The 14,479-nt window shown below is 42.3% G+C and overlaps 1 protein-coding gene across 2 annotated transcripts in view; it reads right to left on the bottom strand.

Moving 5' to 3' along the window:
• Positions 1-14,479, bottom strand: part of EPN3 (epsin 3) — a 114,028-nt gene that overhangs the window by 20,767 nt on the left and 78,782 nt on the right. Inside the window, exons 5-7 of one of the 2 annotated variants that reach the window (XM_075347507.1) lie at positions 13,823-13,927; positions 4,906-5,038; positions 1,575-1,754 (exon numbers count right to left, since the gene is read on the bottom strand). In XM_075347507.1, coding sequence (XP_075203622.1) covers positions 1,575-1,754; positions 4,906-5,038; positions 13,823-13,927 — 418 coding nt within the window. The remainder of the gene's footprint in view (positions 1-1,574; positions 1,755-4,905; positions 5,039-13,822; positions 13,928-14,479) is intronic. The other variant, XM_075347508.1, reaches the window with a different exon arrangement.

The following is a 14,479-nucleotide window of genomic DNA, read 5'->3' as shown; positions in this document are numbered from 1 at the left end:
GACCCTGACACACGCCGCATGGTGCTCAGTCCTCTTGGTTCATGCATATGAGTAGACGCTCTGTGCGCGTTCCTCTAGGCATTCCTCTGTCTATGCTAGGTGAGCGCTACCGGCAGGGTAGCGTTCTTATACCTTACAGCTTCGGCTGCTGTCCGTATCCTTACCTCTTAGGGGAGCGGACATAGGCAGGTGCCTGAGGCACATGGTCTGGCTGGGCCTTGTGATTCTACTCGTAGGTGGACGTTGCCGCTAGGGTAACGTTCCTTATACTGCGTCTGGCAGTTGTTCGTATCCTCGCACACTAGGGGAGCGAACAGAGGTAGGAGCTTTGTGCGGCTTACGCTGCTGTTCGTCTCTTTTGCACCACTAGAAGAGCGGACCTAGGCAGGTGCCATATCTAGTGGTTCGTGTCCTCGCACACTAGTGGAGCGAACGCAGGTAGGAGCTTTGTGCGGCTTATGCTGCTGTTCGTCTCTTTTGCACCACTAGAAGAGCGGACCTAGGTAGGTGCCATTTCGCACACATTGCCTTTGTCTCTGTGATTATTAACAGAGATCATTCCACACACCCTCCAAGTAAGGGAGGAATTGCTTTACTTATTATATTTACTTACTTATTATATCCTTCTGTGAGTTAACAGAGGTATTGCACTCTGCCATAGTCTGCAGCAAAGTCTTTGCACGGTGGACCCTGACTGTCTGATACTCCTTTCGGTTATTATCAGACAGCCCCCCGTAACAGAGACAGACCTTACACTGTTCAATGATGAACTGCTGAGCAATTCCAGCAGCAGTGTTGAAACAGTTACGCATGGAGATTCTCCGCATTATCCTGTCCTCTCTTGCATTTGTCTTTCGAGGGCGACCAGTCTTCTTGGGGGACTTGACAGAGTTTGTGATGTTGTAAACATACAATATTCTCTAAACTTGTTACTAGACTTGTAATGACCAACTTCTTTTGCTATGGTTGATAGGGTCAACCCTTTGGCCTTCATCTGGACAACCTGCTGCCGGAGGGTTTCAGTCACTTTGGAACGGCACACCATTTTTGCAAAGTCAATGCAAACTGGAATGTTAAGGCCCTGTCACACACACAGATAAGTCTGCGGCAGATCTGTGGTTGCAGTGAAATTGTGGACAATCAGTGCCAGGTTTGTGGATGTGTACAAATGGAACAATATGTCCATGATTTCACTGCAACCACAGATCTGCCAACGATTTATCTGTGTGTGTGTGTGTGACAGGGCCTTTAGGCTGCTAGTTAAAGGTTTGTCAGATAATTAAGGAAATTAGCACCAGGTGCCAGAATAACACCAATAACTTGCAGGTATCTGAAAGTGTTCTCTAATTTTGATCAAAGTGCTTTAACATTTAGCTCATTTACATTTTTATTATGTGTTTTAGAATAAATTCAATTTATGAAATAAGCTTAAAATACTGCTAGTTTACTCATGTTAGAATTTAATCACATAGGACTACACAATGACCTTAACATTTATGAAATTGTGTGTTGTTCTCTAATTTTGATCTCCAGTGTATAAGGTAAAGTAATAGAAATGCAGTCGTCACACTCACTGTTTTTATTACCCCCCCAAGGATCAGATGGGGGGCTCTTTACAACTTGTGGATCTTGCCACACTGTGGGTTCATCAGAGCCAAAAATTATACTTTGACTTGTGTTATCGTCTTTTAACTGAGGATTGTGAGGAACAGTATCCCAGGGTAATGGAGAGGTAGTTACACTCAAATTCTGATCTGAAATGAGAATACAAATATAAGTATGAGCTACTGATGCAAGGCTTCTCTGATGATGCATGTAGTGTGGTATGAGGACGTCTTTTTAAATACCTTTAATTATTGTGTTATCGTGTAATGACGACAGAAACTCAATAATGTTGGAAGCAGGGGTGTAACTACTGCGGTCGCAGGGATCGCCATTACGACCGGGCCCGGCAGATCAGCAGCCAGCTCCTTTCTGTGAGAGGACCTGCACTGTTCTGTCTCAGACCATGCGGTCGCTATATGACATGGTGCTGCCGCCGCTGACATCGGGCCCCCCTGACCGGTGTTAGTGGCAGCACCAGACCCCCTCCCCCGTCATTGCGCACAGCAATGGTAAAGCCTAGAGCGGCCGGCGCCACTCCATGCTCCATCATTCTCCCCCTGTGCCTGCGTGGTGACATCACTCCTGTTCGACTGCTGTGCTGAGAGCACAGAGCACAGGACAGGAGGACGCTGACCAGAGCAGTGGGGGAACAAGGAAAGAGGTGAGGACAGAGCAGCGGTGGAAGGAGGAGAGAGGTGAGTACTTGTTGTGGGTTTTTTTGTTTGTTTTTTTTTAAATAAATCAGTGAGTACACGGAAGCCTGGGGGGGCTGGCTGCATGACACATGAAGGCCTGGGGGGCTGGCTTCATGATACATGGAGGTCTGGGGGGCTGGCTGTATGATACATGGAGGCCTGGGGGACTGGCTTCATGACACATGGAGGCCTGGGGAGGTTGTATGCATGATACATGGAGGTCTGGGGGGGCTGGCTGCATGATACATGGAGGCCAGGGGGGGCTGGGTGCATGATACATGGAGGCCTGGGAGGGCTGGCTGCATGATACATGGAGGCCTGGGGAGCTGGCTGCATGATACATGGAGGCCTGGAGGGCTGGGTGCCTGATACATGGAGGCCTGGGGGGCTGGCTGCATGATAGATGGAGGCCTGGGGGTGCTGCATTATAGATGGAGGCCTGGGGGTGCTGCATTATACATGAAGGCCTAGGGAGGCTGCATTATATATGGAGGCCTAGGGGGCTGCATTATACATGGAGGTCTATGGGGATGCATATTAAACATGAAGGACACCTTATACATGGACTATAGGGGTGAATTATGCATAGAGGTCTATGGGGCTGCATTATACATGCATGGAGGTCTATGGGGCTGCATTACACATGCATGGAGGTCTATGGGGCTGCATTATACATGGAGGTCTATGGGGCTGCATTATACATGGAGGTCTATGGGGATGCATGATACATGGAGGAGTATGGGACTGCATAATACAAAATGAAGAACACCTTATACATGGAATATAGGGGAGCATTATATATGGAGGACTATGGGGCTGCATAATACAATATGAAGGTTTATGGGGCTGCATTATAATACATATAGGACTATGGGAGCTACATTATAATATATGGAGGACTATAAAGGATACCTTATACATGGACTATGGGGTGCATTATAAAACATGGAGGACTATGTGGTGCAGTATAATATATGGAGAACAATGGGGTGAATTATAATACATAGAGAACTATGGGAAATTAATTATAATAATTGGAGGGCTATAAGGGTTACTTTATACATGGAGGACTAATGGGGTGCATTATAATATATGGAAGACTATGTGGTGCAGTAAAATGGAGTACTATGTGGTGAATTATAATACACGGAGAACAATGCATTATAATACATGCAGAACTGTGGAGGTGCATTCTAATATATGAAAAGTTATGTGGGACCCTTTATACTGTGTGGAAGGCTATGTGGGGCCATTATAGTATTTGGAGAACTATATACAAGGGGGGACAAAGATACAAGCATGGGATGGAAATGTTTTGTGCTGAGGGAAAAAAGCTATTTCTCTCAGCACCCAGCTTTCCCATGCTCTGCTATACATCTTCACTCAGCACCCAGCTTTCCCATGCTCTGATACGGGAAAGCTGGGTGCTGAGGGAAAGATGTTTAGCAGAGCATGGGGAAGCTGGGTGCCGATGACAAGATATATATTAGAACATAGGAATGCAGGGTGCTGATAGAGGGATTTCAGATCATGAGAAACCTGGGTGCCGTGGGTAAGAGCCAAGTGTCAGCGCCATTATCCTGTACCCCGAGTGTCAGTGTCATTATCCCATACCCCAAGTGTTGGTGTACATGGAGGGGGGGAGCCCAGGTCCAAACTTTGCACCAGGGTCCATCAAATTCTAGTTATGCCACTGGTTGGAAGCTTTAATATTCAAATGGAACCTATTTTTTAACATTGTTACCCTATCTAACTTATCCTGCAGATTTGTTGGGGTCTATATCCTAAGACCCTAAAACTCAAAAATCTGCTCTGCCCAGCATACAGGAGCTCTGAGTTTCTATATAAGCGCAAGCATGGACTGAGGAAAGAAAGAATTTTTGCGTTATCAGTGGGGGGTCTAAGAACCTAGATCCTCACCGATCTACAGGACAAGGTAGTAACAGAGACACAGAGAGAATTAGAAGGGAGTGGACACAAGGTATCAGGGACTTCAAGGTGGGGGCAGGAAAGAAGAAGCTAGATGGCAGGGGCTTTGTAAATGGTGGGAGGTATGGGTGATACCGAGATTATAGCAACTCCATATGGAAAAGTAGGGGCACAACCTATAGATGGCTTGATAGGTTAGACAGTGGAGGAGGCATGTTCACTTGTGGTGCAAAGAGGCTGAGAGAAGGAGCAGAGAGGGACCAATAAAAAGAATGCATAGAAGTTAATTCATTTCCTAAAAGGCACAAACTTCAGAATCTCATTGACCTTCCTACTTCCCACAGAGAATAGACAGTACAATTCACCACTGTTGACTGTCCTGATATGGCAAAAGAGACAGGAGTTCTTCAAGACAACTTTGATAATTCTGTCCCTATAAAATTTGGGTGATAATATAAGACCTGATAGGACAGTAATGACAGTATATCTGCATAACTAATAATAATAACTAATAACAAGAAAAGCTGAATCATCTCTTCTACTGCTGGTTAGAAGACAACAGAAGGACATCTCTTTTATGAATTAAACATGTATGTGTAAGAGAGTATATAGTATATAATCACATAACAATATAAAATAAGATCTTCCTAATCTTATTCTATAAGTAGTCCCTTACTTGTTGGTCCCCAGGCTGGAAAGAAAGAGCTTGCGTTTGTCGATGAATCAGAGGCAGCAACTTGAGAATCCCAGATATTTGAAGATGGAGGTTGTGGAGGCCCAAATATATCAATAAGATCATATAGGTGTGTCTGAAATAAGAAATATTTGAAGAGATGAATTAAAAGAAAAAGTTAAATTAATTCTAGTCTTGTTTCATCAACTTTAAAGCATCTCCATTTTTGGATCATTGTCATGTTGGTAAAGTGCACGTCTACCAAGGGCATGGAATGATAGTAACATCTTCTCTTTCATTATAGATAAGGAAAAGAAAAAAATGACATCAAATGTCCACAAATATATATATATATATATATATATATATATATATATATATATATATATTTTACTTATTTAAATAGAAAAGGTAGTATGGTACAAAAGATACAATAAGACTAGTGGTGAAAACAGGCTGCCAGCCCGCCAATTGTAGATATAAATATAAACTGTTACACCCCCAGGTATGCAACGAATATTGACCTAATAATAGTTGCTCACCAACCCATAAATATTCATAAATTATGGCACACAAAGGGGTGAAATAACTAACACTATATATATTGTATATACCTCTCACACTATTGATACCATCAACCAGTGTCTAAATATCACTGAATAAATATGACCAAAGATTATATTATGTGGCTAGCAATAGTGATATATAACATATAATGCTGCTAGTTAGAAAGATATGCAGCAATGGCTATTGAAAATGAACAATGATTGCTAGCAAAAAGACCAAAGCCAGAGGCAAGATACCTCAAGTAGGGTGTATTGCTGAGAGGGCAAACAAGAACGGCAGGGAAGCAGCCAGCAGCCCGATGGCCGTTTTGGAGACCTTCGTCTGGGGTCGGTACTGCACATAAGGACACTGCCACCACCATGTTGCACTGTAGGCACTATACATTTAGGAAAATGAGTATAGAAAAATGCACGATACCTAAAGGAAAGATGGTGGTGGCAGTGTCCCTATGTGAGGCTGCATGAGTGTTGCTGGTGTCGGGGAGCTACATTGTATTGATGGGATCATGAATTCACAGATGTACTGCTCTGTATTGAAAAAGAAGATGCTACCATCATTCTATGCGCTTGGTAATATATTTCGAAAATATATTTCGAGCTTAACGCGTACCATCTGTATAGTCTCTATCTCCATGGGGATTTTTATGCCCGGGATGTGATCCTTGTCACCCCTCCTTTTTAATGGATATTTAATAAAGATTTATTTTTATCGTACTTGGATGTGCATGCTGGATTCTTCTTTGCATATTGTGTTGTATATGTATACATAGTATTTGCATTTATATTATATGTTGATAAGTATGATGGGTTTTGGTTATACATTGCTATGAGCAGATCTGTACGGGTAGTGATGTGTTACCAAGCCATAAAAACAAGCAGCCCGTGCAGGACCGTGCAGGACCATACGCCATTGTCCTGAAACCATCAGCAAGCTCATCTACTTGCTGATGATTTCCTTTACACAACAAACTTTTTTACTGCTGCATAAAATTAAAAAACTAAAACATTTTATAACTGAAGTTAGACGCGGTTCATTTTACAAAACTACAGCTGGCAGATTGCTCCTACAGGCTGCTTTTGTAGCTTAGCTACAGCTGGAACCTGGAGAGCCATGAGTTGGATACAACTGTTGTATCTGGCTAAACCTCGCCACATATGAAATCTTGCAAATAAAGTCCTTTTGATGTTAATAATAAAAAACGTATCCGTCATAAGTTTACACGAAGTTAAATGATATTCCCATAACATCCCACTTCATACAGAAAATTGACCTGAAATAGTCACAAACTATGTTGTTAGCCCTTTACAATTTCTAAAAGTCAGATTCTTTGTGTTTTATAAGGTCACCGCAGTACACGGCAGGGATTAGGTATTTGGCTGTAAATCTTTCCATTAGTCAGAAATATCATGGTCATTACTGGATTGAAAACAAATCAGACTAGTCATATGCCAGTACCTGTACATCAAGAAGAGCGAGCAGCAGTAAAGCTCCTCTAATTCAGTATTTAACCATACAGAGCCTAATGTAACTGAATTATCTCAAGAATGCATTTTAGAAACAATGCAAATGGTTTTGAGTGGTATTATTATCAGGGGCACTTTCTCTCATGAGGACAATGTATCCCAAACATAATTATTTAAAAGCTTACTTAAAGGGGGTGTCTCAAGATGTATATTTAGGAGCATACTGCTCCTCTGCCTCCCAGGTTCCTTCTTACTTCATGATGGTGCCCTGATGACTAACATTTCAGACCAGCATCATGGTTGTGCCACTGGTCTGAACTGTACGTTTCTCCAATCTTGCGAACAGAGGGCTCTTTGCATCGTCAGAGAGTAGGGGCACTGAAGCTGCCGGGATCCATTAATCCAGTCAGCTTCAAAGGATCACTTACTGTATATCAAAGAGCCTGTAAGCGTTGAGCTCCTTGTACTGTGAAGTAGCAGTGACTTCCCAATGCTTGCGCACATCAAAACTAAAGACTGTGACCACGAAAGGGCGAAAAAGTACAAGGGGAGTGATGGCATGCAGAATGCGCATGCGCAGGATTTCTGGCCACGCTTCTGACATCACAGGCACATACTAAAGAGAAAAAGAGTTAAAACTGGGGATAATGAAGACGAAAACTGGCTTATCTTCTGGGCAGTACACGCCCCATAGTCCGGAAGACAGAAGATATAAAAACATTTTTTACAAAACGTTCTATTATACAGGAGACATACAGGTATGGTTAATTTCACCTCTATGCCCATATTAATAACTAAAAAAACCACAAAAGGCTGACAGATTCCCTTTAAGAAGATGAGGCAATGCCTTTAAAGAAGCTTCCCATTAGATGTTTTTCTATAGATCTGTGTGTATGTGTATGCAATGTAGTGTAGTGTGTGTGTGTGTGTGTGTGTGTGTGTGTGTGTGTGTGTGTGTGTTTGTTATTATAGTGTTGCACAATTATTAGGTAAGTTAGTAATTTGACCATATCATCATTTTTATGTAGATTATTCAACTCCAAGCTACATAACCTGTGTGCAGAATTATTAGGCAAATGGGTATTTTGATCACATGAAACTTTTTATACATGTGTTCCTACTCCAAGCTGTATAGACATGAGAGACAACTACCATTTAAGTAAATGAGGTGATGTGCATCTCTGTAATGAGGAGGGGTGTGGTGTAATGACATCAACACCCTTGTTAAGGCGTGCTTATGTACAGCCCCAGTGTTAGCAGCCAAGACTGCTCGGATCCAGATCCGCGGTGGCTCGAGGGGTCTCCAGACCAGACTCCTATCCGTGAGTAGGGGGATAATGCCCTGGAGCTCAGTGATGGTAGTGAGGGGATACCGTTGGGGAGGAAAGGGTCACTGCGTACTCACTCATTCCAATAGCGCCGACAAAATGTAAACCAAAATTCTGAGCACTGCTGCAGCAGGGAGGGAGCACGCCTAGATCCCATGCCCGATTGTGATGCTTGTTAGCCTGTGACCTTTCCCTTGGCACCTTCTTTACTGGTTGGCCCCTGTAGTATAGAACTAGTCGGGTCCTGCTCACCCGTATGGCTAACGGAGTGAACTTGCTCTCAGGGTTCACGCTTGTGATTCTCTGGACTGTATATTGGGAAAGTCCTATCCCCCTCGTTGCGCTAGTACCCCGATTTTGGAGCAGGTGGAGAACGGATCTTGAAGGGTCCATCCTCGTCGGGTGAATTATCAGGACGCTTGAAGCTACTTCCCGGCCTAGGGTCCACGTACCCCGTCGTGCCCTGGCCCCTGCCCGGAGATGGCTCAAGTCCGCCGGCTGCCCTCCTTGGCAGTTCCGTGCCCCTTGACACGATCCTCTGCGACCGGGGTTCCAGCTCCTACCAGGCCCAGACCAACGTCTGCCACCTAGTGCTAGCAAGTAGCCCAGCTCCTGACCTCCTCCAACCGACTTGTGACCTCCCCTCACGAGAGTCACCACTCAACTCAGTTGCTCCTGACACGCCTTATCCTCCCTAACCAACCCCCCAAGTGTGTGACCCTATTCCCTTCAGGCTACCCATTGGTGTGTCTGGTGGGTGTGGTGCAGAGTTTTCCTAGGATTTCGATTGGCTGGTTCTTAGCAACACCAAAGGTCAGGGACCCATAACCAAGGAGGAGATGGATATCATGCAGAAGGGCAGAGTGCACAATACCCTGTGATGACCTGATAGGCCAGGGTGTCACACTTAATTATTAGACAACTTCCTTCCTTTGGCAAAATGGGTCAGAAGTGAGATTTGACGGGCTCTAAAAAGTCCAAAATTGTGAGATGTCTTGCAGAGGGATGCAGTAGTCTTGAAATTGCCAAACCTTTGAAGCATGATCACCGAACAATCAAGCGTTTCATGGCAAATAGCCAACAGGGTCGCAAGAAGCGTGTTGGGCAAAAAAGGCGCAAAATAACTGCCCATGATTTGAGGAAAATGAAGCGTGAAGGTGCCAAGATGCCATTTGCCACTAGTTTGGCCATATTTCAGAACTGCAACGTTACTGGAGTATCAAAAAGCACAAGGTGTGTCATAGTTAGGGACATGGCCAAGGTAAAGAAGGCTGAAAAACTACCAACTTTGAACAAGAAACATAAGATAAAACGTCAAGACTGGGCCAAGAAATATCTTAAGACTGTTTTTTCAAAGGTTTTATGGACTGATGAAATGAGAGTGACTCTTGATGGGCCAGATGGATGGGCCAGAGGCTGGATCGGTAAATGGCAGAGAGCTCCACTCCGACTCAGACGCCAGCAAGGTGGAGGTGGGGTACTGGTATGGGCTGGTATCATCAAAGATGAACTTGTGGGACCTTTTCGGGTTGAGGATGGAGTGAAGCTCAACTGCCAGACCTACTGCCAGTTTCTGGAAGACAACTTCTTCAAGCAGTGGTACAGGAGGAAGTCAGTATCGTTCAAGAAAAACATGATTTTCATGTAGGACAATGCTGCATCACATGCATCTAACTACTCCACAGCGTGACTGGCCAGAAAAGGTCTAAAAGATGAAAAAATAATGACATGGCCCCCTTGTTTACCTGATCTGAACCCCATAGAGAACCTGTGGTCTCTCATAAAATGTGAGATTTAAAGGGAAGGAAAACAGTACACCTATCTGAACAGTGTCTGGGAGGCTGTGGTGGCTGCTGCATGCAATGTTGATCGTAAACAGATCAAGCAACTGACAGAATCGATGGATGGTAGGCTGTTGAGTGTCATCATAAAGAAAGGTGGCTATATTGTTCACTAATTTTTTGGGGTTTTGTTTTCGCATGTCAGAAATGTTTATTTCTAAATTTTGTGCAGTTACATTGGTTTACCTGGTGAAAATAAACAAGTGAGATGGGAATATATTTGATTTTTTGTTTTTTATTAAGTTTCCTAATAATTCTGCACAGTAAAAGTTACCTGCACAAACAGATATCCTCCTAAGATAGCCAAATCTAAAAAAAAAACACTCCAACTTCCAAAAATATTAAGTTTTGATATTATGAGTCTTTTAGGTTGATTGGGAACATAGTTGTTGATCAATAATAAAAAAAATCCTCTAAAATACAACTTGCCTAATAAGTATGCACACGGTGTAAACTTGAATGATTGGATGAAGAAGGTGATGTGTATTTGTGTAATGAAAGAGGGTGAGGCCTAAAGATATTAACACACTTTATCAAGGTGTGCAGAATTATTAGGAAGATTACTGGCCGTTTTTGCGCCTGCGGACAACAAAGAGATTTAACTGACTCTGAAAAGTCAAAAATTATAAAAGTCTTCTTGAAAGATGTGCACTCTTAACATTCCAAAGTTATTGGGGATAATGGAATCAAAAGTTTTGTCAATAGTCAAGAGGGTCATATTCCAGAACTGCAACTTCCCTGGAGTGCCCAGAAGTACAAGGTGCTTATTACTCAGAGACATGGGGGAGGGAAGGAAGGCTGAAAACCGACTATAACTAAGGACACAGAATGTAAAATGTGAAAACCTGGACCAAGAGATATCTGAAGGCTTTATACACTGATGAGATGAGAGTGACTCTTGATGGAACAGATGGATGGACCTGTGGCTGGATCAGTGATGGGAAGAGACCTCCATTTCAACTCAGACACCAGCAAGGTGGAGGTGAGATACTGTTATGGGCCGGTATTATTAAAGCTGAGCTAGTTGGACCTTTTTAGGATCCAAAATAAACTCCTAAACCTACTGCCATATTAATAAAACACTTGGCTGCCAGTAACACTTGGCTGCCAGTAAAGGCCTTAAAGACAAAAGAATGATGACATGGCCTATTCCTCACTTGACCTAAACCCTATTGAGAACTTGTGGACCCTTCTAAAATGGGAGAATTACAGTGAAGAAAAACAGTCACCCCTCTGAACAGTGTCTGGGAGGCTGTGGTTGCCCAAAAAGTTGATCGTCAACAGATCAAGAAAATGACAGACTCCATGGATGGAAGGCTTATGACTGTTATTGAAAAGAAAGATTGGTAATATTGAAAATATTGGTCACTGATCTTTTTTTTTTTTTTTTAATGTTAGACATGTATTTCATGTATTTTTTTACATTTTGAGTTGTTAGGTTCTACCAGATGAAATAAACAATTGAGATGCGAAAATCTATATTTTTCATTTAGTTGCAAAATAATTCTGCACACTAATAGTTGACCATAATTCCGCACACATAGATATTCTCCTAAGAAAGACAAAACCCTCACTTTTACTTTCTTAACTAATCAGGTTTAAGGTTTATGAACCTTTTGGATTGACTGACAACACTGTAGTTGTTCAATAAAAAATGTCTCATTAATAATAGTAATTGCCTAATAACTGTGCACACAGTGAATACTCGCCTACTGTTGTCTTTGCTGTTATACAGCACTGCTCTGCTCCTTTTCTCAGTGACATCACCGCTCTTTAGACGCTTCGGCTCACACTGCACTTTGTGTGAACCAGAAGTGGTTTTTACAATGTAAGTCTATGGAGGCACAGAACAAGGATCTATAGACTTACATTATAAAAGAGACTTCCATCTCAAGAAGCATAGAGTGAGCCAGATAGTCTAAACGACCCTCAGAAGAGGACCGGAATGGCACTGTATAATGGAGAAGATATCAGTAGGTGAGTATATTATCAAACACACAGTAAACTGCATGCACATACATATACAAGGGTGTGTCCAGTTCACCTCTTTGTTTTAGAAGACCATCATTTCACCATGCAGGGATCCATTTGGAGTCAGCCTGCTCCCTTAGTATCCAAGATTCAAAGAAGTCGATCCAGCACGGTGCATTTAATTAAAAATAAAAGTCCTTTATTGAAAAACCATTAAAAAGTCCATTATGCCATGCTAGGAGGACGCGTTTCGGACGGGTTGTTGACTGAGTAAGGACAACCCGTCCGAAACGCGTCCTCCTAGCATGGCATAATGGACTTTTTAATGGTTTTTCAATAAAGGACTTTTATTTTTAATTAAATGCACCGTGCTGGATCGACTTCTTTGAATCTTGCATGCACATACAGTATAAGATTTAAAGAAAACAAAAAAGTTCATAGCAGTGCTTTTTTAAAGGAGACATGTCATCTCTCCTGTTATGACTGTTTCAGTATATAACTGTATCATTCATGAAAGAAAGTGTAAGAGGGTGTCCAGTGACCTGCAGACCCCTGAAGAGCTTATGGTTTAAGTGAAAATGCTATGATCTGAATGTATACATTTTAGAGTAATGATTTTGTGTGCTTTTCCTGTGTAATTTGACCGGCCGCTACTAGATGTCACTGGGTCCCTGGTCCCACAGTGTAAGGGAATGTAAGGGAGTGACAGGCTGGCATGGGTTAAAAGGAGGAGGACAGTCCCCAGCACAGAGGAGATATAGGAAAAGAAGCTTCCTGTTTCAGGCAGAAAGGGAGTAGTGACAAGCAAAGAAAGGACCTGCAGGGTTAGATATAGCAGAGTGGAGTCAGGTGGTGTGGAGGATTCAGGCATAGAGAGAAGACAGAAGGAAGAAGGAGTAAAGGAGACTGAAGTGTGAGCCCCCTCAGCTAATGAGCGTAATTCCAGTAAAGAGAGAGAAAAGGAGGAGAGCATCCCTTTCTTAGGCCGGCAGCTGTGTTACAGACAGGTGGCCTGTGGGGTCACTATCACAGTGGAAGCCCAGTCAGAAGGAGTCCTTCAGTTGTTAAAGAGCCAAGCCGTCAGATCCACCATCATGCTTAATGTTTGAATCAGGAAGGAAAGGATAAATCTCTCCTTGTGGCTGTAGCTGAAGAATCGGGTTCTGTAAAGAAGGAAATGACTGTGGAAAATCTTAGTATAAAAAACGCCTTTAAGAAGTGAAAGCTGTACAATATACAGTATTGCAGTAAAGTTGTTACGGTTTTAACCGGTGGTGGACTTGTTACTGAAAGTGTTATGTGTGATGCCGAACAAAGTGATTGGGATCCTAAGAAGCCGGTTAAGACTCCATGCCAGTTTTTTATAGCCTTCCACCTTACATTCTTCTGTTACTCCTCCTAGAAATGTACAAATAAATTGGTGTTACCAGCTTGTAATGTGTCCCCACAGAGATTAATTTTTTTTATCTCTACTGGCTAACACGGTACAAAGATATATTTTACCCACAGAGATTGACATTATCCAATCAGTGAGGACTGTGTAGGGACACTCCCTTTTGTCTAAAAGAACACCAAGTTGTCAATGTATTCATAATTCAGGAGGAACTGAGCTGTAAGAAGATATGCTCCAGAATGGTTAGTTCATGGGGAATACCAACATTCACTATAGTAGATAATAGGTTGATAACAGGTCCACCATAAATCCCAATATATAGTGAATATGATCCAGTTTAAAGCCAGGTTTTATTACCTCATTTTTCTTCACAGTTTCCGTCTGATCTTTGTCCCCTGTCAACTGCGTGTCTAGTAAAGCTCTCTGAATCAACGATATTTCACCCTGTTTAGTCTGCTGTTCCTAAATAAAATAGGACATGGTTATATTCAAATAGTATGATGCACATAGACCTAGGACCCGCTTATAATGTATTCTAATGGACATTTTCGCAAACATGACTGTATTTATGGTTTTTGGAATTCGGACATGACTTACCTTAATTTTCCAGGCAGGTGAAAGTGTAAAGTTTGAATAAACTATTGGGCTTTTATAGCCACAAACAATTATCATCTATTCAGACATATTAAATGTATGTGGCTGGAGCATCCTTTTTATATAAATGTACCTATATATATTTTGTAATACTTTGTGAATTATTGTCAGCTGCAATACTGAAGAACATTTGGGACCTATTATATAACACAGCTCTGTAGCTTAAAATAGGTGTACAATAGAGAAGAGCAAATCTTTAAAACTTGAATTTGACAATTTCACCAATTTTTCAAAAAATGTGATTCGCAGAGAATTCACAAAGCATCAAAAATACTCCAATCCTCCAATTTCCATGTAAAGATATGTAGGACATTCCGAGGTTTCCTTGGATTATGTCCAATACCCTGTGAAGCTTTTTAA

The sequence above is a fragment of the Anomaloglossus baeobatrachus genome, chromosome 5 (genome assembly GCF_048569485.1).
Source record: "Anomaloglossus baeobatrachus isolate aAnoBae1 chromosome 5, aAnoBae1.hap1, whole genome shotgun sequence".
NCBI classification, from domain to species: Eukaryota; Metazoa; Chordata; class Amphibia; order Anura; family Aromobatidae; genus Anomaloglossus; species Anomaloglossus baeobatrachus.
This window is presented reverse-complemented; position numbering and strand designations above follow the sequence as displayed.